This window comes from Apteryx rowi, unplaced genomic scaffold, assembly GCF_003343035.1.
Source record: "Apteryx rowi isolate R43461 unplaced genomic scaffold, aptRow1 scaffold_629, whole genome shotgun sequence".
Classification (NCBI taxonomy): domain Eukaryota; kingdom Metazoa; phylum Chordata; class Aves; order Apterygiformes; family Apterygidae; genus Apteryx; species Apteryx rowi.
In genome coordinates this window covers 483,260-509,702 of record NW_020450904.1, presented here as the reverse complement: position 1 = coordinate 509,702, position 26,443 = coordinate 483,260, and the positions used below count along the sequence as shown (strand labels likewise).

The 26,443-nt window shown below is 39.8% G+C and overlaps 1 protein-coding gene across 1 annotated transcript; it reads right to left on the bottom strand.

Annotated features, from left to right (window-relative positions):
* Positions 1–21,708, bottom strand: SLC5A7 (solute carrier family 5 member 7). Its single transcript, XM_026084185.1, has 8 exons — positions 21,531–21,708; positions 16,467–16,580; positions 13,300–13,455; positions 8,888–9,036; positions 4,504–4,647; positions 2,450–2,603; positions 1,400–1,617; positions 1–624 (listed from the first exon to the last, which is right to left on the bottom strand). Exons 1-8 carry the CDS (start codon positions 21,706–21,708, stop codon positions 1–3), a joined length of 1,737 nt encoding a protein of 578 aa, XP_025939970.1.
* Between the last annotated feature and the right edge of the window lie 4,735 nt (positions 21,709–26,443).

The following is a 26,443-nucleotide window of genomic DNA, read 5'->3' as shown; positions in this document are numbered from 1 at the left end:
TTAATTATCTTCAGTGTTGGACAGTTCTGGACTCGAATCAACATAATTGAAGGCTTCCTTGTTTGTGAAAGTTGAGCTCAAAGTTAGACTGTGCCGTGGATTCACAGGTGCAAGTTCATTTAATACAATATTGTCACTTTTTACAAGAGTTGCTTTGTCCATGTGTTCTCTACTGTACCTCGCAACAACAGCATCAAGGAAGTCCAGTTTTGGTGGCAAAGTCCCACTTTCAAATAAGTATTTTGCTAAGTAGGAGACTATAATATTAGTAAAGAAGGAGGTAAGCATCGCAAGTGTTTTAAATGGGAATCGCTGGATATAGATATTATTTTCATCTGGATAGCAGCCAGGATAGTAGATCAAGGGCTGAAGGTACAGGTACGGTTCCCCTCCAGTTATTCTGAGAACAAGGCCAAATAAATATCCTGCAATGGCACCATAGGTGTTGGTTCCTTTAATAAATAACACACACAGGAGCTGAGGGAATATGATGATATAAACAAGATCAGAGCTGAGGTACCACAGGCCATACACAGATGAAGCTAGCAATGCCATTGCTGTTGCTGAGGCTCCAAACAGAAAAACAGTGATTCTCATGACCCACACGATTTCCCTGTCCGAGGCCTGCAAAAAGAGTGCAGTGTTAGGTTTGTTTATATATATATATTTATATATATATATGCCTTCTTTTGTGAACATAGTCTATATTGGATACTACATTGTCAAAGGAAATTTTGCATGACATATTTAATAATAATTTACAAAGTAATATCTCCATCTCTGTCTCTATATCTAACTCAAACACAGAGGAAAAAAAAATCAAAGGTTATGATTGCTATTCCCAAAGTCCTTAATCTTTAAGCATAAGGAAAAGTTTGATAGCATGGCAAGGAAAAAACAAAGACAGAGTGGTAGAAATAAATTTTTAAAAAATAAGTATGATATGGATCAACAGAAAAACACTATCAGTTTCAGAATCTCTCTCTTCCTGAGAAGAACGTCCACTTACTAGTCCATTCTGTGCATTTCTTGTGTGTCAGTTGATTTCCTGATAAATCAATAATTCAGAAAGATGTCTCATTTCATTAAGGATTTAAGTAAAACTTATGGTAACAGCAATAGTTGGGAACTGTCTGGATACATTGCAGTGCCATGAAAACACTTGAAAGCAGTCTCCCTAATATATCTTCTTCACTTATGGTCAGTCACAACCATAAATATTTTTATGGCTTTCAGTTTGTTCAGCATACTGTTAGGAAAGAAATGCTATACTTTTTCTAGTCAGAGACAGGAACACAGAAGAGATGTTTCAGTATGCAATGACAGTCTATGCTTCATCTAGTTAAGGTGTCACCTAAGATTTTCTCTAAAAGTGAAAAAAATGAAAATGTAATCTCACATTTTGCCGAAATGAGAGCTGGTAAATGTTCCGAGCAAACATAGAACTTGCTGATAAAATCGAAGAGTCGGCTGACGACATCACGGCAGCAGATACAGCACCCAGGCCAAAAAAAGAGATATAGACTGGACAAAGATACTGAAGCACAATTGGTAAAATCATATCTGCTTCTTTTTTAGTCATGGGATCAGGAAGACCATACTCAGTCTCGTTCCAGGCTGCAATATGGACATCAATACGTTGAATCGTTAGTTACAATATACCCTGACTTCATGTATAATGAACTATTCACATTGTCATATTTTCACTCCCATTCAATGACCAATCCAAATCATTGCTAAGGCGGAGTGACTGACATTTCAGGGAGGCATTGTCCCACTGATTTCTGTTAGGCAGATTTAATTCTGCTCATCATTTTTCTCATCTCTAAGCTAAATCTGACCACAGCAAGTGGTTATCCAGCAGGAATTTTAAAATTAAAAGTTTGCATTACTTGTAAATATCATTTTCCTCAATAAAACAAGCCTGGGATCCATGTTGGTCTGGGATGTGTTTAACAACTCTCTTGAATTACAGACTTAGAGCTCAGAGCTATATGTCAAGCATTTCTAATATAAAATGGCTTCTACAGTTTAGCTATATGGTCATTGTGATGGAGATCACTCTCACTATGACAAAGAAGCTGACAAGGATATTGTGGTTAAGATGAGAAATCCTTGATAAATGGCTTCCCTGAAACAACTACAATACATACACAGTTTTTGCAGTTATTATTGTTATGACCAAATGATAGTACTAGGATATAACTCAAAACATTAATAGAAATATTACATTTGTAGGTACCTTGCACATGCAAAATAATTTCATCTCAGCAACTGGGATAGGAACAATTTGCCTTGGAAAAACATTTCATAATATATTTTTTTTGGTGTGGTCTCCCATTTAACAAGTCAGGAGTTGATTAATGGTGTTACCTGGCTAGATTTTATCTACCGTAAGCTTTGTGGATTTTTCACACATTTATTTAAATATTTATATTTAATTGTTTACCTGTGGATGCTCCAATCGCACCAATGAGTATTGCAGGAAGAGCCATCACAAGGCAGCCGAAAGCAGCCAGAAACGACAGAACTTGAGCATATGTGGCAGAAGATGAAGAAAGAACTCGCTGAAAATATGCTTGCCATGGGATTCCTCCTAATGTCTGCAAACACAATGGGCAGCATCCCGTCACTGGGGGCTGACAGTGGATTTCTTTGCTATACAGTCAGCTATCATACAGTTAGCACATAGAAGCATCACTTGAATATGCTCCTCTCCCCATTTGCTGCTCTTTTATTTATTGAATGTCAGTCAGTCAATAATAGCTGTAACTTTCATTCTCACAAATAATGTTAGGATTTCTCAAGTTCAGTTAAATTCCACTCTTTTAGACAGGTTATCCCTTTGTACAATTAGCATCAATACTTTGCACATGTGTAATGCCTGTAATCCCAAAGCATTCTGAGCTGCATAAATATTTGAAAAAGTCTTACAAAAAGTCATAAAATACTATTGCCATATTTCATACTTGGAGAATCTGGCCTTCAGTACCCTCCTCCCACCCCAATCAGTTTAGTCACTGATAGGATTTGAAAGCAAGGTTTTTATCTTCCTTCACGAATTCTTGTGGCCATCTAAACATGGCAACATGTTCTATAAACATTTAACACAAGAACCTGAAAAATTATTCTCCCACATTCTCAATCAAGTATGATACCAATACAAAGTAAGTTCAAAGATGTAAACCAAAGTTTTCTTTTATGGTGGCAACCTTTCTTTTAGGTTGGGTATATAAGAGAAGATCCTGCTAGAGTTAAAATTATATCTACAAAATATGACACAAAAAAGTATTATAGAAGGCTGAAAAACCAAGTGGTAACAATTTCATCTTCAGAGCAGGATTTGAATAGTCTCCAGTAAGTAAAAGAAGGACTTATGACTAAATAGCGTGGAAAGAAAACAGTGAATAGACTAATTTCTCCCTAAATGTGCACTGTCCAGTTCTACATGCTGAATGAGGCAGGAGGCATATGGATCTAATAGTGTGTATACAGGTGTTTCATATGTGTTTCATGCTCATGCAGGGACCAAATTAATGTTGCACAAGCAACTCTGATTTTGACATGCTATTTATGAGTATTTTCCTTTGCAATCTTAATAATATTCCTTTAATAAAGCTTTCTAAATATGTGTAAATTTCTCGATCTATAAAGAAACAAGCAGAGTGAAAAGAAAATATGTCATAATTTGGCATCATCAGAGAATTCATTTGGTCATAGGCAGAAATGAAACTGTAATTTTACCAAATCAAATTTAGCTATTTGAGCTAGTGTCATAATTTGGATCTTTGAGTATCTCTACAAAACCTAAGCTGGATGAAACAATATATTTTCCTAGCTCAATTATCACAAAACTCTGAAGATTTTTGGCTGAAATTACTTTTAAAAAAGAAAGAAATCCCAGACTAGAATATGACAATAAAAACAGTGTAGAATTGCTCAGGGGCACTGGGAATGGAAAATGTTTGTACATGTGGTAGATTTTCTAATGGAAAGTACTTAATAACCACCAGTCCCATGTGCAATACATAGATTTTAAATAATGAAAGCTCTCAGCTCATTCTGGCACGTGTGTATGTATGAATTCATCCATCCATCTTCGCAAAGCTTTTTCCTATAATTATAATTCCTATAATTAAGGCATATTTAATCACTTGTATAAACTTATGCATTTCCTCCTGCAATACATATATTTCTTTGCCAAAAATGACATCAGTTAGGTATTAGCCACACAATTTTAATTAGTTTTAGCATAAGTCAACTCTTTCAGCCTGATGATATTTAAATTGCATTACTGGTGACGCTGACTCTGACAGCTGCGCTACAATATTCTGATGTTTCACTAAAATCATTCATATGCCCAGAAATATTTAGCAGGCATCAAGAGGCTAAAAGTTTTCAGTTTGCTGGAAACACTTAAGTAGACTCTACTTCTTTCAGATGTTCCAGTAACACAGTATGAGTTCTTAAACGCTTCATTCCTTCGTACAAGCCATCACTTACCAGCAAAAGGAAATTGTCCAGCCATGTGTAAATGTCAAGTGAGTTAATAGATCCAAGCCAAGGTGCTTGGTGCACCTGGTGCACAGCCGTGAGCCCAATGTCTGTCACTGCAGGATGTGACATTGCAAAAGGTACGCTGATCCACTGTAACCAAAGAGTAATGCTTCATTGAGGTCTAAACAAGGCACGTTAAACTCATGAAATTATAATATTAACATTGGTCTGTTTTTCTTCTAGTAAGCTACAGATCAAATGCAAAGTTGAATTGCAGAATAGTCAAGTTATGTGCCAGTGAAACAACTCTAAAATCCAGAGATAATGGATAATGATAATGGTAATCGATAGCTTACCTCTCATCTCCAAGGTAAAGTTTTGGAGAGTGTGGGTATGAGAATTAATCAGTGTAAATCAGTGTTTCCCAAACTTTTGAAAGCTTTAGGAAAAAGAAACCAATCATACTATCAGCAGGAAAGACACATTTATACATCTTCCCTACATCTTCCCTATACTCCACGGGTATTCTTTACACCCTCTCCTGGACCGTACTGTAGAGAAATGTCTACAAGTAAACTTGTGCAATAATGCCAGGATTTGCCAGTAAACAAGTATGAGACATCAAAAACACACCCAAATGCTTGGGAAAGGGTTTTAATTCAACACAAAACTATATGGTGACAGGAGAGAGGTGCTGTAGGTGAATCCCCATCTCTCTTGCTCCGGCAGCTCAGTGCTACAGCACTTTCTATCTAGAGAACACTCCCACTCTGGGCTGTGGACTAGTTTGAGTCTCTTGCTTTTTGATCGGGGCCAAAAGATCAACTGAGAAAACCTTCCCAGAGAAAGTTTCTGCCAGAAGGTGGGTTTCCTTCACCCACTGACTTTTTGAGCATGGATGCTATTTTACCTTCTAGCTCATTTCAGAATGGAGTAAGTCGTCAACTCTCCCAGGTTAGATTCTGCATAGATTCTACTGAGATGAAAACCAGGGTTTGTGCTGTATGGAATACACCATTTCTAGCACACTTTTAAGCCTCCAATGGTATCCAAAAACATGCAGACTACCATAATCCAAATGATCACATTTAAGTGTTTGGGGTTAGCAGCAAAGAGTGGATAAATCACACATTTCCCTCTATTTTGTTGCACAATTATTGCAACACTATATGAAGAATATATGAATTCTTGCTATGTTTGGCAGCACTGCTTATTATTCAGGTTATTTATCAAATACAGTTGGATTCCATTTTCATTTATGTATTAAACTTTGCCAGTTTAAGACATGGGCATAATTTTTCCCTGGTTGGTGTCTGCTTGGGCTTTTCTGGGAAATATCACCAAAATGTCTCAACCATCTCCAAGACATTTTGAGGGGAAAAAAAAGTATATCTTGTCAAAATGAAAGGATGTTAACACTCTTTTTGTTGAAAAATTTGCAGGAAAGAAGGATGTGAAATGGATTTTTTTTCTTGCTTATCAAATCTAAAGAGATTTCTTGCTCTCAAATCTAAAATTTGTCCAAGTGATAAACTTCTGAAGAACAGCAGTTTGCACATACTCAGATGAGAATTTTAGGAAAGTCAATTTCTACAGAGTCCATCTGCAGCCTGCATGCCACAGCCCAGGTTTTAATAGGGACTATATTGCAAATGCATTATGAGCTTTTGTAATCTGCTCAGGTTCCTGACAGCAACCTAGTTCTTTGTGGTCTCAGGGACTATCTCTGCATTAGTCATAAAACAAGTCAAGACCTATACTCTGGCCCTGCAGCTCACTGACATGTCATAGCTTATGTCCCTGCAGCTAGACTCCCTTTTCCTGCCAAAATAGATGGCTGCATCCCCTACTTGTTGGGAATCCTCCCTGGCTAGGCCCTGAACTGAGCATGGGAATTATCTGGGAAAGTATTAGTTGGCATGGGCCAAAACAGTGCCAGAACTATGTTAATAATTAAACAGTGTGGATGATCTTTTGTTTTTACCTTCGCACTATTTAATTTGCTAATATAGACATAGTCCCAAATTCCCTCCTTCTCTTGCCCAGTTTCCTCTTTGAGCCCTTTCCAAGTGGAGTAGCAAATTTGCTGTTTTGAATGCAGAGCAAATAAAACCAAGGTTCGTGAAGTTGAAGGAGAAATTGGGACTACATTTTGGGAAAAGAAACCAAGGACATGAGGCTCAGGGGCAGAAGTAACAGGTAGCCAGGAGGAACTGAGACTCATGGGATTTGAAGCCAGAGAAGAGGACTTATGCATGGTGGGCAAAGAGTTTACAACTGGGAATTAATAATACAACTGAGGAGAAGATCAGTAAATAGTGCGGAAATTTAGTGCAGGGTCAGAGGACTCACTGGGCAAGATTAAGACAGAGACTGGAGCTGAGAATTGCAGATGTGATAAAGGAAGGTGAGGAGGAAAGGAGAGAGACTACGTGGGGTTGTAAAGATAAAGCCAGGGAAGCTGGATAGCAGATAGTAGGCAGGCAGGCTGCATTGGGAGACGTATGGAGAGGTGAGGAAGAGGATGTGGCTGAAATGAGGAGCCACAATGGGGATCAGAGATGATAAGAGCAAGAATATAGGGAGGGTAAGGAGTAGGAGAGGAACAGACATAAGAGGGAAGAGCAGCAAGGGTCTGCGCCGAAGGGAATAAAAACCGCTTCAAGAGTCCGGATTGGCAACCAGGATAGTTGAGCCTGTGATATCTTCTGCTGTGACACCCACTGTGGAAGTCTCCCATCTCATCTAAAACCACTCCACCTAGAGCATGACCTCTGCTATGGACCTCTGCTATACAGAGGACTGCTATGTAAAGCTTGCAGCCCCACTGATGGGCTGAAACCCCAGTAGGTTATAAAAATGGTTCCTTCTACATGACATTATTGTTGTTTATTTTAAATGGGAAATTACATAAAGAGCTCGACCTGAATTAAAAGAACACCATTAAAGCTACAAAAACAAGCATTCCAAAGACTGCTATGCAACCTTCATTGGCCTCCCCCTCCCTGTCAGGTTCATGTTGCCTTTCATTACAGGATCACACATTATTCTTCCCACAGGATTAGGGCCTTATGCAGTGCATGAGCGATCCTCATTGGAAAAGCATTTCTGTATTTTGATTTTTCCACATAGGTTTTTATTTTTTATTTTGGGAATTTCTGTAATGCACATCATTTGTGGAAACAGAATGGTTCACAGATATTAACAGACAATTTAGGGAAAGGAATAGTATTTTCCCCACTGTGCACATGAAGAGCAAAGGTATTAGTGAATAATATCTGGAGTAACTACTCAATTGAGGTGGCCAGCTGGAACTTGGATTTGCTTTTTCAGAGCATTTAGCACGATTCTGATGAAGTCAGTTACAACTGGGAATGCTTAGCATTTCTGTAAATAAGGCAACAGGCCTCACTGTAGGAAGCCACAGAGTGAGGACTCACACATGGTTAGTGACCACCTGTGTGCAAGCTCTGGCTGAAGCAATTTCCCCAGAGCTGCACAAGAACTCTATTGAAAGCAGAGAAACAACTCTGGTTCCCCAAGGTGCCATTCAGTTCCTTTACCTTCAGCCACCCCTTTTATTTCTGCATGTCTCAGATCCCTGCACACCTGCAACTATTTATTACTGGTACTAGCAAACAAAGGCAGTGGCTCCTTTCATTGCGCCCCTATGGTTCGACCCCAGAGATCTTTTGCATTAATGTTTTTCAAAGTAGGCCTTAAAGAACAGCAGTAAAAAAACAAAAGGCCACCCAATAGCATATCATTAACTGCTGATGAGATGATATTCGTACCACCGTATTCAAACAGCAGGGTCATCTGGTAAGGCTCTCCAGGCTATGGTCTCCATGACAGGTGGAGGGAAATGAGGGAAAAATCAAGAAGGTGATTTAAAACAGGAGGTTAACCTAGCTGCCATGGGTAGGTGGTACACCTACAGAAGTGGGAGGGTGTTTCAGCTCTCCAGTTCCAATTCCAGTATTTCTGGACTGCTTTCCTTGCTGCTCTCTGCCTTTGATGTCTCCTCCCAGTGTCTGTGCCACAGTCTCAGGGACAGATAGTGATGGAGCCAGCTCCAGTCCTATCCTAAGTTAGATTTATACCCAGCAGGGAAATTACAAGACTGTTTGCACTATCAGACTGGTTAAAAAACCCACAAAGAATTAGGCCTCTTGTCAGCATTGCAGTCAAAGTATGGGCTGTAGACTGATGTAAATGCAGACTCCATAAAGTTGTTGCTCTTTGACTGGAGATATTCCTTCTCCTCCCTTTCAATGTAGATATAGTTCAAAATCTAAGCTGTAAGTACTAGGTCTCAGCATTTGTCATAATGCTCAGGGCAAAATCCCCTATGCCTCAACAAAGAAGGGTAAAAAAAAGTCAAACTCACCAGACCCAGGAAGATGCAGAAGAGCTGGACTACATCCGTGTAGGCCACAGAATAAAGCCCACCCACAAGAGTGTACATAGTTGCAATCAGGGCAGAAATAATGACCGAAATATTGATATTAATGTCAATGATCACACTTATAGTGGCACCTATGGGGAAAAACAAAACACTGTATGTCACTGTATGTCTGACCACAACGCTCACCTTTGTTTCATTTCTGTGAAGCAAATCACTTCAGGGAGAATCTGCATATACAGGTGCTGGTCTGCTATGCAGTCTGATATATGGTGACAGCATGGAGGTATAGCCCTCTCTATCTTCACCACGCTCCATCTGCACCTTTGAAGGGAGCAGGAAAAGGAAAGCTCCTGTTGTTCTAAGTTTAGGGTCTGCCATTTTGCAAATTCTTACAAAAAGTAGGAGGGAAGGCTCCCACCAGTCTTCCCTTACACTGTTTAACCTCTGCAATGACTAGTGTCTCATGTTCTGCCCTTTGGTTCAGGTATATTGGTGAAAAGAAGCCATGCATACACAACTGAAGCCTCCCTGGCCAAGTTACAGATGCATGGGAGCAAATGTACCATTGCAGTAGAGGATTGGGCCCAAGGCAGTTCTGCTTCAACATACCATCACACTCTTTCATATCTTGCCTATGCTCTGAACTAGCCCCTTTTGTCTAGGGAAGGAATGGTACAGCAGCCATCAGCTGTACAGGGAGAATTGTCCACTCTCCTCTCTGAAGTGCCCTTGAATCGTTTACATGGGACAAAGTGGTTTCTTTGCAAATTGGAGAATCCATCTTCCATTGTCAGTCTAGAAACCTAGCACTTCTTCAAACATGATGAAGCAGATTTCATTTATAGAAAAGAAACCGCAATGTTCAGTTGCTGAGTTAGTATCCACAGAACAGCTGATAGAATTGCAGAATCACAGAATTGCTGAGGTTGGAAGGGAGCTCTGGGGATCGTCTAATCGAACCTGTATGCTCCAAGCAGGGTCAGCTAGAATGGGTTGCTCAGTTGGGCCTGGAATGTCTCCAGGATGGAGATGCCACAATGATTCCACAACCTCTCTGGGCAACCTGTTCCCATGTTTGACCATATTCACAGTAAAAAAGTTTTTTCTTAGTTTTAAACAGAATTTCTTGTATTTCAGTTTGTGACCATTGCCTCTTGTTCTGTCACTGGGCAGTATATCCATATCTCTCTTGTACTGAGGAGTCCAGCACTGGATACAGTGCTCCAGATATGGCTTCACCAGTGTGGAGTAGAGGGGAAAGATCACCTCCCTTCACTTGCTGACTACACTCTGTCTTCTGCAGCCTAGGATGCTGCTGTCCTTCTTTGCTGCAAGGGCACATTGCTGGCTCCTGTTCCACCTGTTGTACACAAGGACCCCCAGGGCCCTTTCTGCAAAACTGCTTTACAACTGGTTAGCGCCCAGCCTGTACTGGTACATGCGGTTATTCCTCCCTAGGTGCAGGACTTGGCACTTCCTTTTTTGAACTTCATGAGGTTCCTGCCAGCCCATTTCTCCAACCTGTGGAGGTCCCTGTGAATGGCAGCACAGCCCTCTGGTGTATCAGCCACCCCTCCCAGTTTTGCAACATCTGCAAACTTGCTGAGGGTGCACTCGGTCCCRTCATCCAGGTCATTAATGAAGATGTTACACAGTATTGGCCCCAGTATTGCCTCTGGGGGTATGCCACTAGTGACTGGCCTCCATCTGGACTTCATGCCCCTGATCACAACCCTCTGAGCCTGGCATTTCAGCCACTTTTCAATCCATCTCACAGTCTGCTTATCTAGCCTGTACTTCATCAATTTGTCTAGGAGGATGTTATGGGAGACAGTGTCAAAAGTTCTTCTTGAAGACAGGGGTGACATTTGCTTTCTTCCAGTCCTCAAGAACCTCCCTTGATCTCCATAACCTTTCAAAGATAATGGAGAGTAGCCTTGAAATGACATCGGACAGCTCCCTCAGCACTCATATGTGTATCTCATCAGGTCCCGTGGACTTGTGTATGTCCAGGTTCCCTAACCTGATCCTCTTCCACCAAGGGTAAGTCTTCATTGCTCCAGACTTCTCCTGTGGTCTCAGGGGCCTGGGGTTCCTGAAGGCTGCTATTACCAATGAAGACTGAGGCAAAGAAAACATTGAGTATATTGGCCTTTTTCATGTTCTTTGACACCAGGGCACTTGCCCCATTCAGCATCAGGCCCACAATCTCCCTAGCCTTCTTTTGGCTGCTGATACACCTGTAGAAGATCTTCTTGTTGCTGTTCATATTTGCTGCTGGATTCAGCTCCAGATGGGCTTTGGCCTTCCTAACTCCATCCCTGCACACTCAGACAGCGCCTCTGTATTCCTCCCAGGTCACTTGCCTACCCTCTGTACACTTTCCTTTTATGTATGAATTTAGTCAGGAGGTCCTCGTTCATCCATGCAGATGTCCTGCTGCCGTAGCTTGATTTTCTCCTCCTTGGGACAGACCATTCTTGAACTTGGAGGAAGTGATCCTTGAAAATCAACCAGTTTTCCTGGACCCCTCTTCTTGTCAGGACTATTTCCCATGAGGTTCTTTCAAGCAGGCCCTTGAAGAGGCCAAGATCTGCTCTCATGAAGTCCAGGGTTGCAGTCCTGCAATTTGCCCAGCTCCCTCCTCTGAGGATCCTAAACTCTACCATCTCATGGTCACTGCAACCCGACTTTCACCCATTCTTCCATATTTGCAAGTATGAAGTCCAGCAGAGCATCTTCCCTCATCAACTAATCAATCACCTGTGTCAGGAAATTATCATCATTGCACTCTGGAAACCTCCTGAGTTGCTGTGTTTCCTTTCCAGCACATATCAGGATGGATATACATTTGTCTTAGATGAATTAGCTATTTTAAGTGATGTTAGTCTTTATAAATCCTACTTAAAAATATTCCACACCCTCTGATCAGAATAATTTAAATGAAACATCTTGCAATAACTTTTAGCACCCGTAGGCATTTGTGGATGTAGCCTAACCACACAGACAAAGAAGATCTGGCAAGAGCAGCAGAGAGCTGCCAGGTGGCATTTTGTCGTACAGTGGACCTTCAAGGTTCATGTGTTTAAAGGGTACAGCCTTGGACCTCTGTCGCAATGTGGGAAGCCCTGCTTTTCCCTTCTACAATCCTGCCAAACAAAGAATCATGAAGAAGATAAACAACCTGGTGAAGAATACTGGAATTAAATCTTCATTGGTGAGGATAGGTGTGCAGATTAGGAGGTAAAATATAATTAGGTCTATTCACAGAACAGTTAAAATAGATACTCTCAGTCACCTTTATTATCTTTAACTATTAGCTTTTAATATAAACCCTACTAGAAAGGCATTCACACCACTTGCTTTGAAATATCACAGATCAGCTTGTCCTCAATCAGAAAGAAAGTATACTCCAAATACTCAGAGAGTTCTTCAAGCTATTCAACTCCTATCACCTCAGCATGTAGTTTGTTCTTAGACCTTTAAGGGTTTTGTGATGAAATTATGGTAAACAAGCTCCCCATTGCTTTCCAGTTCATCAGAACACAGTTGGAGAGTGCCTTCAAAGTTTATTTTCTGTTTAAAATAGCTTGTGTTAGAAAGCATTACCACATGCATGTGCACTGTAAGTATGATTAGCTGGTAAAAGTCAACTGCTGGTGCTTCAAGTCAAGGGCTTTCTCAGTTCTTGAAGGAGTAGTGAAATTTAGGCCTGAAATATAATTAAAAACCCTGGAAACTGCTTTTTTTTAAGGACTGGATGAGTAGTTGGGTGATTTTCTATTGAGTCATAGTTCCATTAATTCTCTACATCCTTTCCTGAATCCTAAGTATTTTCTCCATTTTTCTCAAGTAGAAAGGAATTTAGAATTGAATAATACTTGAATTTATTGATCAGCATCTGGTTTACTTCTATAATTTGTGTGATAGAAAGTTCTGTCTATCTAGGTCTCCTATATGCAAAGGATTATTTCATTTAGAGCAATTGACAATAATGCTACACGACTATCCTCTCTTTAAAAGAAATTAATACCAGCTGCTGTGATCTCTACATAGGAAAAGAGAAGCTTGGTCAGCCTTGACGTAAAAGGAACACTTGCAATCACTCATGTCGCCCTTACAATTAAAGAAAATTTGTTGTTAAATCTTTTCATGCTGCTTTGAAAAGGGACCCCTTCTGGGTAACTGAAAATGAATAGACATCTTAGCTGTCTTTGCACAACCAAGATGAGCAATGTTCTCATTGTTGAGTACCATGGGTCTGAGACACCCGCCATGCTCTGCATCATTTAGCTAGCATGGTTAGCACTTGAAGTCATGATTTTTATGCATTTCTGATTTTCTTAATCCTTTCCACCTGTGATAAGTTAATATTTATACTGCTCATTCCTTACCTAAGGCAGAGAAGATGGCAGCAGCCCAAAACATTTCTCCCATTAAAGCTGGAATGAAGAGTAGCCCTCCCATTCTTTTTCCATAAAGCTGCTGAAAAGGGTCTAGCATTGTTACATAGCCTTTGGATCGCATGGGTTTTGCAAAAAACAGACCACCTACAAAGAAAAGCAGTGTAAGAGACCACCTGCAGTGGAGAAATGCATTGCCATGAAAGGGTAAAACACTGATTGGAAGTTAAAGGTAGAAAAATATGTTACTGTTTTTTAAAAGAAATAAGTACAATTAAAATATCCTCTAAGAACTCTTACCTTAGGTCTATCTACAGAGTCACATAAGCACACCCACACCATTAACATCTACGGTCTGATAATGAAAAAAGAAGTTTATTTTATTTTGTCTGGTTCAGTTTACTCGACCTGCTGTTATGAATGCTGTTAAAGTTTTGTCAAATTTTGGATCAGCCTATGGGAATGGCTTTCTACCTAATTTTGTTCTTACTTAGTACTGAAACCAGCATGATGATGGGTCTGACTTTTAATTTTTGCTCTAAACATAAAACTGTCTGGGATTCCTGGTTCAGAAATATGAGTTCACACATGGCATAGTCCACACTATTCTTGCAGGACATTTCAGATTTATTATGTATGCTTAAATCAGTCCTACTACACCTGCTGGGTAGGTCAGATGCCTTCTTGGTTCTGCAGGTGTCAGGCTCCCTAAACATTTGTCATACACTTCTTTCTGTGCATGTTCAGGAAATCTGATGTATTGCAATTCTGCTCTGACTGGCTGGCATATGGGCTGGATATGTACATATATGTGCAAAAATCCTCAAATTTCTTAGATTCCTTCTGGTATGGAAAGAAAAAAAGGATATATCTCAGGAAACCTGAAATAGCAGTACTATTGAAATGTATAGTTCAGATCTGCTCATGGCTATAACTAAGTAGACTTCTATTACAATAAAACTGCTGAAGTGTAATATATATGCTACACTCATAAAACTAGGAAACCAATTAGCTCCTAATAAAATCAACTGCGTAGTATTTGGTGACCTTTAATTAGGTTCTTTGTCACAACATACATGATATATTCATTGTACAGAACATTTTCCAAATTTCTCTGTCTTGCCTCATATCACTCATACCTTTCCATTTTATAAAGTTCCCTGAAGAGAAGATACTGCTTTACCAATCAAAAATCATTTATACCCCTTATGTTACTCTGTCTTTAGACAGGTCGGTTGGACGCAGAAACCCTCCAGCAATTTTTCTACTATTCTTGCATTGTTCATGAATCCTGTTCCTATTCTAGTCGTTACATCATCATCATAGAAGACAATTAAAAGAGAAAAAGAAAAAGCCACTGGTAGTATACTCTATTAGGCAGTTAAATCACCTATCAAAGGAAATAGGAGCTATTCTAACCTTTAAAACTAAACTGCATGAAAAATTAGGAAAAGCCGTATACTGTGGAGCATTGAATGAAAAGGGAGATTAAACCAGTCTTAAATCTTTCCAGTCTAAAGCAACAATATTTCTAGCCATTTATTTCTAATTTTGATTTAGTTTTTTTTTTTTAAAAAAGGATAAACAACCCCTCCTCCCCGTCTGCATGTACTACAGAAACGCTTTGCTCACTGTGCTCTGCAGCGAGCTATATGGTCACAAAATACAGACTTTCCTCTTTTCTGCAGTTACCTACACTTACCATTTCAATGAAGAAGTCTGGATTTCTTTAAAAGCAGCTGGAAATGAGGGGAGAGGCTAACACAACCCCTTGGGGGCTATTATTAATGTGTCCTAGTTATACAGGGGCTAGGAAGCAGGAAGATGCTTGTGGCTATGATCCTAATGACCTCTTAATGACATCAACGGATCATGACCCTCATGACCTCGCAATGACAACAACTGATCTCCAGGCAGGCATCTACCATTATTGTTTTCCTTATGTGAAATAGAGTTACTCTCAGGGATTGGAACAACTAATGGAACTCGAGCTGGCATGCACAAGCCAGAGAATAATATCCATGATGTGGAAGTTAACTGCCTGGGAAGAAAGGGCATAAAAGGAGACAGGGAGTAGGAAAGCATTTCCAGGGGGAGCAAAGAGTCATGAGGGAAACCAAGTTGTACAGAAAGAAATAAAAAGGGCAAGAAGACCTGGAAGAGGAAACAAAGGGACTGCACAAGTGGAAGGAACATGAAAAAAAAGACTCAAAATAGACTGAGAAATCAAATATCACTAGAAAGGCTAACACACCAATCATATTAATAAAAGATGAAAAATGCAAAATGTTTTTTACAAACAAATTCTTTTTAAGTGGTTACATAAGCATTTGCCTTAAGGACATGATCTGTTCACAAACCTGGAGGATGCAGCTGATAGCTTTGTGGCATATTCATGATGACTCACAGCACAATAGTTTTGCTAAGAGCTGCACCATGTGCTTGAGACATGGTGAGAATCTTTTTATTATTATTACTTTTAAGGAAAATAAGGAAGTTCTGAGACTACATTTCTGGGATTAGAGGCACAGCATTGAAAATTGCTATGCTGTCTTTATTTTAGACACTGAACCTGCACACAGCAGGATTAAGTATTTGCATTTTGACATATGATTTGGAACTTCATACTGCATTTAAGAAGAAGGTTAATCCAATTTTAGGGCAATAGACTGGTTCTGTTATAGACTTCCTGCATAAAATTAGGCATATTAATTAGACTCTCTGTGGAGATCTGTAAGTTATAAGCACTTCCCTAACCTACAGGAATATTTGCCACTCTTGAGGTCTAAGATTTTGAAGTGTCCTGATATTATCATGTTCCAGGTCATATAGGCACTTAAAGTAAACCTGAATATATAAAATTGAGTATATATTACAAAACCCCCAAAACTTTTTTATTGTGGTCTCCATAGTTCACTAGTGAGGTTGTAACAATCTGACTGGTGTTGTCAAGGCATTTGGGGAACTTAAGATAACAAACAGTTTCTAGCGATTTATTCATGCATTGCTTTTCTTTTTCAGAGCCTAGCCTATCAGCAGAAGGAATCCAGTTTACTTCACTGGCCTTTTATCACACCCTGGTTGCAGCATTTCAGATGATGGTCTTGTCATCAGAATTTTTTAAGATGAAAGACTATTAGCTTTTTTTCCTTGCTTACCTACGATCAGACTAAGGGAATATCCGATAGGTGCCTGAGCCCAAGCCAGACCATAGCCTGGGACATATACAGCTTCTGCTGTCCCATTGATGTAACCTCCTCCAACCCAGGTGGCTGAAAAAGAAGAGGTGGAAAAACCTCTAAGGCACACGAAGAAGGAAATTCTCTCACTTTCTAGAATGAAATTGTCGTCACTTACAATATTGCTATTTTTTACCATATGTATTACTGTATGAGTCCCAGGCAGGGCATCCATCTATAAACAATAATCCTTACTTCAAAGAATTTATAACCTAAGCATATGACAAGAGAAACCAGATGGACTCGGACAATGACCAAGGCATCTAAGCCTCTGCATAGTCGGTGAAGATGTGAGGGCTGAGTGCCGCACTATTTGTTTACAAGGACAAAGCAGATCAGCTCACTAACCATTATCATTTTCTTTGCATTAGTCAAAGGAGAGATGGAAGGGGGGATCTGAAGAAGAACAATAAATATACAATGATAAAGTCATCCCTGTTGGGAAAGCCCAGAGCATTTAGATTAGACAACAGTGTAATGAATGCAATGAATGCATCTTTTACTAAGACCTTTATGAAAAAAACCTGTCTTTAAGATCTTATCTAATTTTATTTTGTGGCTACAATAAGCAGATTGAGCAAACTCCGAGTCCCTTAAATGTTACATTTCTATATAGTGCTGCAGTGGTTTTGTCCAGATTTTTAAGTTTTGAACTTTGACACATCTGTTTTTGTGCACCCTGAACACAGATTCCAGAAATGAACTGTGCTATCTGTAATAGTTCAGATTTAATCTCATTAAAAATCAACAATATTTTTAATATATCAGCCTCAGGCCCTTAAATTGATTCTCTGCCTTAAAGAGAGCTTCTTCATTTGAGAATCTGGGAACTACAATATGACTGAAAGACATTCTCAAATACAGAAATGTATTGTGATTAGATCTGCAAAAATCATTCATAACAAATTACTTGATTAAGTTTATCTTTTCCAGTTTGCAGATTCCTTGCAAATAGTTCTTGATTTTCTCTAATGTATAATGAGTAATTTTTATGAATTCATAACTGAGTCTGTATTTGAACAAGGGCAGATCACTACAAGTACCAAATTTTTGTGATGCTATTTTAATTTGTCTCAGAAGCCTTTGCTTTCACATATACGATAAGAGTAACTCAGGCTTTCTGTGTAAAAACTCAAAATTGTATGAGATTTATTTTCCTTAAACATTCTTCAGATTTTTCCAAGCAGCCAGTGTAAGCAGCAAACTTGTCTGTGTGTTTAAGAGAATCAAGCGGAGGAGAACAAAAATTCATTTAAAATTTCTAAATAATTTTCATGGAACTCTAACTGACCACTCTCTTCCACTTAATCATGATACATCTTGATTACGTAGTAGTCCAAAGGGTATTTTTTTTTTAACCTGATGCTAACTTGCATCATGGTTTCAGAAGTATTGGTTAGTAGGGTGGCATGGAAGATTTAAGTTTCATTTTCATTTTTGATTACTTGATTTCTGTATTGGGGGATAAAAAATAGATGCTTATCAATTTTTGCATACACGAGACTGTTCTGGAACATCTGACAAGGACCCCAGAGCTTTAGGAAGGTGCTGCATAGCTTTTTTAGGGGATGGTAGGGGGAGAGAGAATGGATAGTCAGCATGCACATTCACATCAATAAATACATTAGAAGGGAAATAATGGGATATGATAGAATGGGATTTCATCCTTAGATATTAATTTTCTGATCCTTAGTTTGCTAAGCCACAATTTAAAGTTAGTGTAATATCTTTCTTTGGTGATTTTTTTTTTAAATCAGACAAAAGGAATACAAATTTAATAATCTGTGGAAACACTCATGTGGTAATCTGTTCTAATCCTCTCTCTGCCTACCTTCTGAAGGACCCAAACATGCAGAGAATACCAACTTCCATTTAAAGCACACCCTGAAAGATGTTATTGATCAGAAAAATATTGAGGGTATGCAGTTGAATTTTGTTCCTAATTCAAATGAGGAACACAGAAACTCCTCGGAGTCCACCAATATATAACAGCAGATCAGATGTTTGGGTACTTCTCTGTAAAATATTCCCTTGACTGATCACTCAAACCGTTGAATAAACTCATCAAGTTCTGTAAAATGAAATTCCTGGCCTAGTGATTACAGAAAATAGAATATAGATAATGTTTCTTCTTCCTTGTGGAAGGATACATAGCTCCATTCAACTAAAATGAAAATTATGTAAATAGATCATTACTGTTTTGGTTGTATTTGTCATCATTTTGATTATGCCATCTCAAATACTTAATTTAGTGTTTAATCTCAATCACAGAAATCAGGATAGACTCAAGCTTGTCACAGATACCATTTAGGAATTTCATTCCACAAATTAAGGAATGCTAATAATTAATGCAATATTTTAACTAAGCCCACCTAAATTAAAGCATACGTATTGTGGTACTGCATTAGTTCATTTTAATATGAGCTGTTGTAATCCATCCACAGTTCAGGCTTCTCATTCTTTCTATTTTGATAATTGCTGATATGCTCAGCCTTCAGTAGGCATTGTGTTCAGGCATTTTAGTAGCTAGTTGATAGAGCTGTTTCTTAAGCACCCAAATATGTCCATAGACATTATTCACAGGGAGTGTACTTACTTTAAGGCTTTTAGATACCATTTAGAAAATCAGCTATAATTACTCAGAAATCTTGCATTCCTGTGAAGTCATGATGCTTATGCTCTGAATTTGATTTTAAGTTTATAGAGTGAGCTCAGTTTTGTTTCCCCAAGTAGCCCTAGAAACTGCTGCTGTTTTCAGATACTACACAAGAAACATGGTAATGTCCGTCTTGGACAAGAGAGACAGAATTAGGCCCTATCTCATAACCAAAAGTACTTCAAATACATACATACAATATACTCTCTGGTGACCTTTAAAACTTTCTAGTTTATACTCCCTTTTATCAGGTAGGCTTTGCTTATTAGCTTACATTTAGACAGTTAAAACTGTAAAACAGAAAGACTATGTTGGAACAGCCATGTAACTCTGGAGACATGGTTGTGAGATACAAAATCCCAAACCTATCATTTTTAAAGAAGCAAATAAACCCTTGGTCAGTGTGACCATTTAGTAAAAACTATTGCTGATTATGATCAACACTCACAGTTTTTTTGCTATGGCTTTACAAACTGAGTATCCTAATTACCCTGAGATAAAACTCAAACTGACCCCTGACTGTGTAGACTGATGCGCACACCTAACTGTGTCCCAGGCGTGGGTCCACTGAAACTGAAAGTGGAATTTACTCATCATCTCAATTAGCTTCAGTTGTTTTTATGGAGCACGGAGGTGAGCAAGCATGTAAATCCTGATACTATAAAGTCTGTGACTGTTTTAGTTGAACCAAGGTTTTAGGATCTGTCTGGTAGTCTACCGCAGAGATGATTTACTACATCATCTCTAGAGGTTGCATGAAATGGGATGAGTGTGTGTAGGTGTGAACTGTGGGTTATAGAAATTGCCTGCAATATAGGAAACCCCAGTTCAATTCTCTCTTCTGCTTCAGTTGTTACTATATATATAAGTGTGTGTGTGTGTGTGTGTGTGTGTATTTATTTATATATATATACACACATATATGTATATTTCTATAAAATAGGATTAAGGAGGCTAAAAGTTGTGTCTTCTACGGACAAGGCTGTTAGTCATAACCACTTACACAGGGAATGTCTTGTTTCTTCTTCACTCTCTCTAACTAACAATTACAGTCTTGTGGCAAGCAATAAGTCTCTGCAAAACATTCTGGCTTTGGTGCTCTTGAAAACATTTCATTCATCAGAAAACAGTCAAACCAGCTCTTGTCTTCAGTAAAATCTAGTCACATCTGACTGCTTCAGTAGCCAATGGATGACACAGTACATTACAGCAAAGTGCTGAAAGTAGAATGTCAGCCTGGATTCAAACTTAACTGATTTTGACAAACATCCTTTACTCCATATCCTAATCTTCAGTCTTTGAATTGGCAAAATGCCTCTTTAAGTGAATGTGAATTTCTCTTGATTAAAGAATACAGAATTTTGGGGCAAGTTTTTATGTGTCTCTTCCTTATTAGATAATTGTGAAACCAGAATGCGACAAAACAACAAAACATAAATGCAACCTGATTAATTTTAGGTAAGCATGCTTCATTTCTTTGGTATTCTAAATACTATTCTGACAAAGCTGCTACAACTCTCAAATTGGATTAATTTGTTTAAACAAAAATGGTGGGCCATTTCACTCTTCTTATACTGTGGTTTTGATCCAATGACATACGTGAACATACATTAATTGAAATTTTGGGTCATATTGTGGACCCCTTGTTTACCCTGGGAAGCCATCTGGTTCAACTGGCCAAACAGTCGTCTATCACTGCAGGGTGTCTCTGAGTCAGACAGACTGCACTGTTTATAAAATTAATGATGAAATCTTTCTTCACCCAGGCTTTTCCTACTGATACTTCTATTCACAGTAAGCATTATTTTGTCAAACTTCTGCAAAAGAAGCTAAAAGAATCCGCAAAGCAAGTTTGCTGAAGTTAGTGGAATTACATGCTTGGATTTATGCCAATTTTCTTTTTAAAACTTGTTCTTAATTGATACAGGCCCCCCCCCCATCTTTTTTCCATATAAACTTTCAGTTTACTCAGATCAAACAAAAATAACTCACCATTTGGATGGCTATAACAACAATAATAATTATTTTAGAATTAGATTTCTTAGTAATCTATATAAAACCACTTCTGTCCCAAACGTATCTGATTTACAGATGAATATGAAAGCAGTGAAGAAGAAATAGAATATGCTCTTCCTCCACAATTTTAAAGTATTTGATGTTTTTATATAATGTTATATTTGACTTTTCATTAAGTAGCATTAGCATTGACCCCCCAAAAGTATACATTTTTTCCTCCATTTTGCATTATTCAAAATATAGATTACGCTTATCTTTCATTCAGATGGAAAACTGACAAGCTAGAAAAAAAAAGAGAGATTTTTACATACCGGTCATTGTAAATCCACCAACTAGCAAGCCAATGTCTCTTCCACCAACTATAATAGCTTCACTGCGATCTCCTTCGCTGCCAGTATTCTTGGTTTTCCAAGCAGCCCATATCCCAACTGCCAGGATAGCAAGGTAGAATACAACTATGGCCACCAGCCCCTCCACATGAAAAGGCATGTTGAAGTCCCGACTGGTTCTTTAATTGCTATTTCATTAAGACCTCTGGAGAGAATGCAATAATATGTCTGCTTTTAACAAACCTAGTAAGATGCTTTTTTGAGTCAGCATATAAAGAAAATGCAGATGAATATTGCAGAGATTATTCTGCTGAAATTATGACATGAGTGTTTCAGAAGTAATTGAAATTAAGTTTACATAGTAACTAAAATGCCTGTGGACTTCTAGCCAACAATTACAATGGAAAATGAATGCTGTGGCTACAAACTATGCACTTACTAGAAAAACCTATGCACTAATTAGAAATCAATTACAGAACACAGAATTCTTTTAGTCCCACCAAGTCCCCAGTGTTTGGAAACTCTTCAGTCAAGAAATAGTTTGGTACCTAGAATAGGATAGAAGATCTTAGCCATGCAGATTTTTACAAAGTCTCTATTTAGTTAAAAGACAAGCCACAAGACTATATTAAGGCATAGAAAAGCTATAGATAAGTAAAAACTGCAGGAGTAAAGCACATTTTTGAGTCTTTGTGTTGGAAGGGTGAGTCTCTTCCTCCTTCTACCATCTCCTGTATTCAGAATCTGCGCTTTCTTTCTGGTAAGAGATTTAACTTTCCAGCATCAGAAGAATTAACCTATTTTTGCGATCAGTTTCGGGAGCAAGACGGAAAGCTTAAAAGCTGCCGGACAGCGGAAATTTTAAGGTACGCGAAGTCTAGTGCGTGAAAACTCCCCGGCGACGTAAACGCGGAGCGCCCGCGCCGAGCCCCCCTGGCAGCGCCCTCCCCGCGGCGCGGGAAGCGCTCGCCCGCCGCGAACCGCGCAGCGGCCGCGGCCCTAGCGGCTCCGCGGGGCTCCGCGACCCGCGCTCCGCCGCCGCTGTGCTCCCGCGGGCGCGCCGGGGGCCGCCGCCGCCGCCGGGGAGCGCCGCCACCGCCCCCCGGCCGCCCCCACCGGGGCCGCCCCCCACCTGCGCTCCCGTCGTGCCCGCCGCCCCGGGGGGACGCACGGGCGCTAGGAGCGGCGGCGGCCGCCCATGGCCGCGGGTCCTGCTGCCTGTTCCCACAGGTGGAAAGAGAGCGCCGGCAGGATCTCCTCTTCCCCCCGTGGCGGTGCGAGCGTGGAGGCTGCGAAAGAGGGGAGGGGGGGGCTCTTGGATTAAAAAGAGGAAAATCCCTTTATAAAGGAGGAGGGTTGAGTGGGGTGAGAGGACTGTGTCCGTCAGAGCTGGGGGGAGGAAGGGGGAAGACGTCAGAGTGCTAGGGGACGTCGGGGGGAAGTGAGGATGACTCAAGGGAAAGTGATTGTCATGTCAGGACAGCGGAGCGGGGGGCAGGAAATAAAATTGGGGTGAGGAAACAAAAGGGAACGAGGTGGGGGGGGGAAAGAAAGGAAAGAAAGAGATCGTTTGGGACCAAAAGGGGAGAGGAACAAAAGAAGGAGCTCATCAAGAGAGGCACACACAGGAAAGAGGGGTGGAGGAAGGGGAGAGCAGAGGATGGGAGAGGGAAGGGGGGCTCTCTTGTTCTCGGTGCCTCCCTGGCACCCTTCTGTCGCTGCACTTGGGCTTAACGTGGGGCAAGCAGTAAACCAAGGCACAGCTGTGGGGCGGTTTGCCAGCRTTGCCTTCCCCACAGCTCCCTGCAGAGCTGCTTGACCCTGCACCCACCTTTCCCAGCTGCAGAAAAACCCTTTTTTTGCCATGACCCTTACAAACTGCACCTGCAGAGCCCCACTAATATCAGCTTTCAGGTGGAAGGACTCCTGCGTCTGGTCACAAACAGCAGTGGGCAGTGGGCCCCTAAGTGCTGAGAACAAGGGCACACATGTGAAGCTGGCCCACGTGGGCCTTGGCCCAAATTTTACCAAGGGATGGTCCTGCTGAGCTGTAGCAGTCACTGGCAGCCCGTGAGTGGCAGGTTACACGGGCTGCTTGCTCATGCGGCATAGGAAAGTAGAAATAAAACCCCCACAGAAGTATGGAAATGAGACTGGAAATAGAACTAAGTTCAAGCAACAAATACAAAATCATCCCATACTCAAGAGAAAAACCATGATCTGGGAAGGTATAAAAACAGAGAGGAGGAAGATGGCAGCTCAGCAAAGCTTAGCTTAGCTTGCTCCAAGGAACAACAAGGACTGGTACTTCTTTGCCTCACCGGCTGCACACTCACAGTCAGATGAGGATATCAATGCTTGGCCAAGGAGCATGTTAATCCCAGCCATTTATTGGGCACATTACTTGCAATGAATTATGATTGCGTGCTCATAAATTGTGTGCATAATACTGCTTTCGGGTCCCTGGGCTTGGATGGAGATGCCCAAATAAAGGTGACCAAAGAATGAAAGGTTATACACGATACTATTTTTATCAGCCAGTCTCATGGATTGTTGAGTGATGCTGGTGATGCAACGTCTGCTTTGGGAGTCTGCAGTAAAAACCTTCTCCCAGTAAAAGGCAACAGAGACACACTTCAGACATAGGGGAGCGTCAAGGCACCTTCTAAAGAAAAAATCCTATAAATAAACCTAATATAAACAAGAAGTAGAAGTCAGAGACCTTGGAAACAATGTTGAGTGTGTCTCAATAACAAATATATAAATGAGCTTCAGTTAGTCAAATGTGATAGAAAGTGCTTGCGTGCTTGCTTGGATGTCAACTTAAATTTACAGAAGAGATTAATTACATTTTAGTCTGTTTTTCTCCATCTCAGTACAGAAAAAGAACCCATGACAACACATAGTGTGGGAAACTCTTGAAAAAAATGTTAGCCAAAAGTCTTTCTTTAGCATATTCAAAAAATGTCAACCAATGGCAAAAAAAWGAAATCCTTTTCTTAGAATGAATACAGACTTAGGTCTTCATTGAAGACTATGGCAAAATTCCTGTTGTCCTTAATGGGTATAATTAACCTTTGTTTATAGAACTGTAGTGAGGAAACTATTTTTCTCATTTCTGAAAATTAATTAATTTTAAATTAATTATATTTTAAAGAAAATTTTTTAAAATGAATCTTGAAGTTTATTAATTTTGATTTTCATTAGTTTTGGCTAAGTTTTACTTTATATATTTATCTACTCCTGTAGTTACTTAACCACAAATAAGTTAATTCATGCAGTTTTTTATACGGGGTCAGTCTAATCTGTAGGTTCCTTGAGCTGGTGCAGCTTTGGGTTTTGAAGCTACCTTCGCCTGGAAGCAGCTGTGAAAGACAATCATTTTGGTGAGATGTGAACCAAATGCATTAGCTGAGTTAACAATTTAGTATCTCTTCTTAACTCACCCACTAGCATTGCATTTCAGGTAGTTTTCTTGTGTTTACTGCAGACATTTGTCCTGGAAAAGGATCTTGCTACACTGGATCGCTATGTACACTATGCCGGCTGCAGCCCAACAGCATCCATCAACCACAGCCAAATACAAAGCTCATTTCTCATGATATCTGAGGTCTGTGTAAGTGTTTCCTTGGATACCAGTAAATTTTATGGCTCTTCGGAAAAGATGGAATTAGATGCATCATGCATCTGCATTATGCAGCCAAAGATACTAACTGCAACTGCAAGGTAGATTTCTTGCTAGACATGACCATATTTCCAAAGAAAATTGCTTCTGCTATAGGAATGCGTAGATCTGAGATAATGTTTTCTGGGAAAGAGAATCAGGTGGTCCATTGACAGTTTGTGGCTTGTAAAAAAATTATTCTCTACTTGAACATTATTTTGTCCTTTTCTTATGAACACAGCTTGAAAACATGTTGGACAAAAAAAAATCTTCAAACTTGATTTCGGTATGAAAGAGAGTTGGTACAGAAGCTTATGTTTGCTCACCTTGAATCATACCGGTTTTTCTACCTCTGTTAGTGATTCTGTGGCTGCCCATTGCTGCAGGCAATCTCTCCCCAATGAAAAAGTTATGCTTTGAACAGGGACAGTACTGGCCTCAATAGCCCAATAGGGTCCAGAGTTGACAAACAGGATGGGTTGACCAAAGATCCCTTACTGCTCTTTACTTTTAGGTTAAGCTAGCTGAACCAGTATGAAGCACTGAAGAGTAACCTGATGAATACAAGTATCTCTGCAAATAACCCTGCATCCTCCTTCCTGTCTGTTGCAAGCTTCCAAGGTCTCATTCTATATTGGGTTATTCAGGTTGCAATTTTACCTCTGAGCGTCTTATGAAACACTGATGAAGGGCCAGGTTTTACTTTAATTAAGCATAGTGCAAACCTGGAAAAATTCAAACTAAGTTACCGAATGCACTTTTGATTTACTCTGCTAACAGAAACTGTCCTCAAATCTCTGTTCTGTGGCAATTTTCCAAATGTCAAAAGGTATGTTTATTGCAATGACAGTCAAATCTTTTAAATAATCTGTGAAGAGTGTGTGCAGTGGCAGGATACCTATCCAGGAGTAGAAGTCTAAGGTACAAGTCCYTACTCAGATTGTTTCAGAAAACAGTTTTTCAACCCAAATTAGACAGCTTACCTCAAGCTTTGACTTTTCAAGCCAGTTCCCTACTATCCAGCTGTAGCTGGTATTTTTCTCCTTCCTTTCTTTACACAGCTATTGAGAAATGTTCTGTGAGAGCAATGGAAGTTAACTTTCATGTACAATATCTGTCATTTTTTAAGCAAAGATATCACAATATTTCTAATGATTTCCTGGGCCTACATATGGTTATTTAAACTCTGTCTTGGTATCAGTAAAGACTTTTGGGTTTAAACCTATGTCCA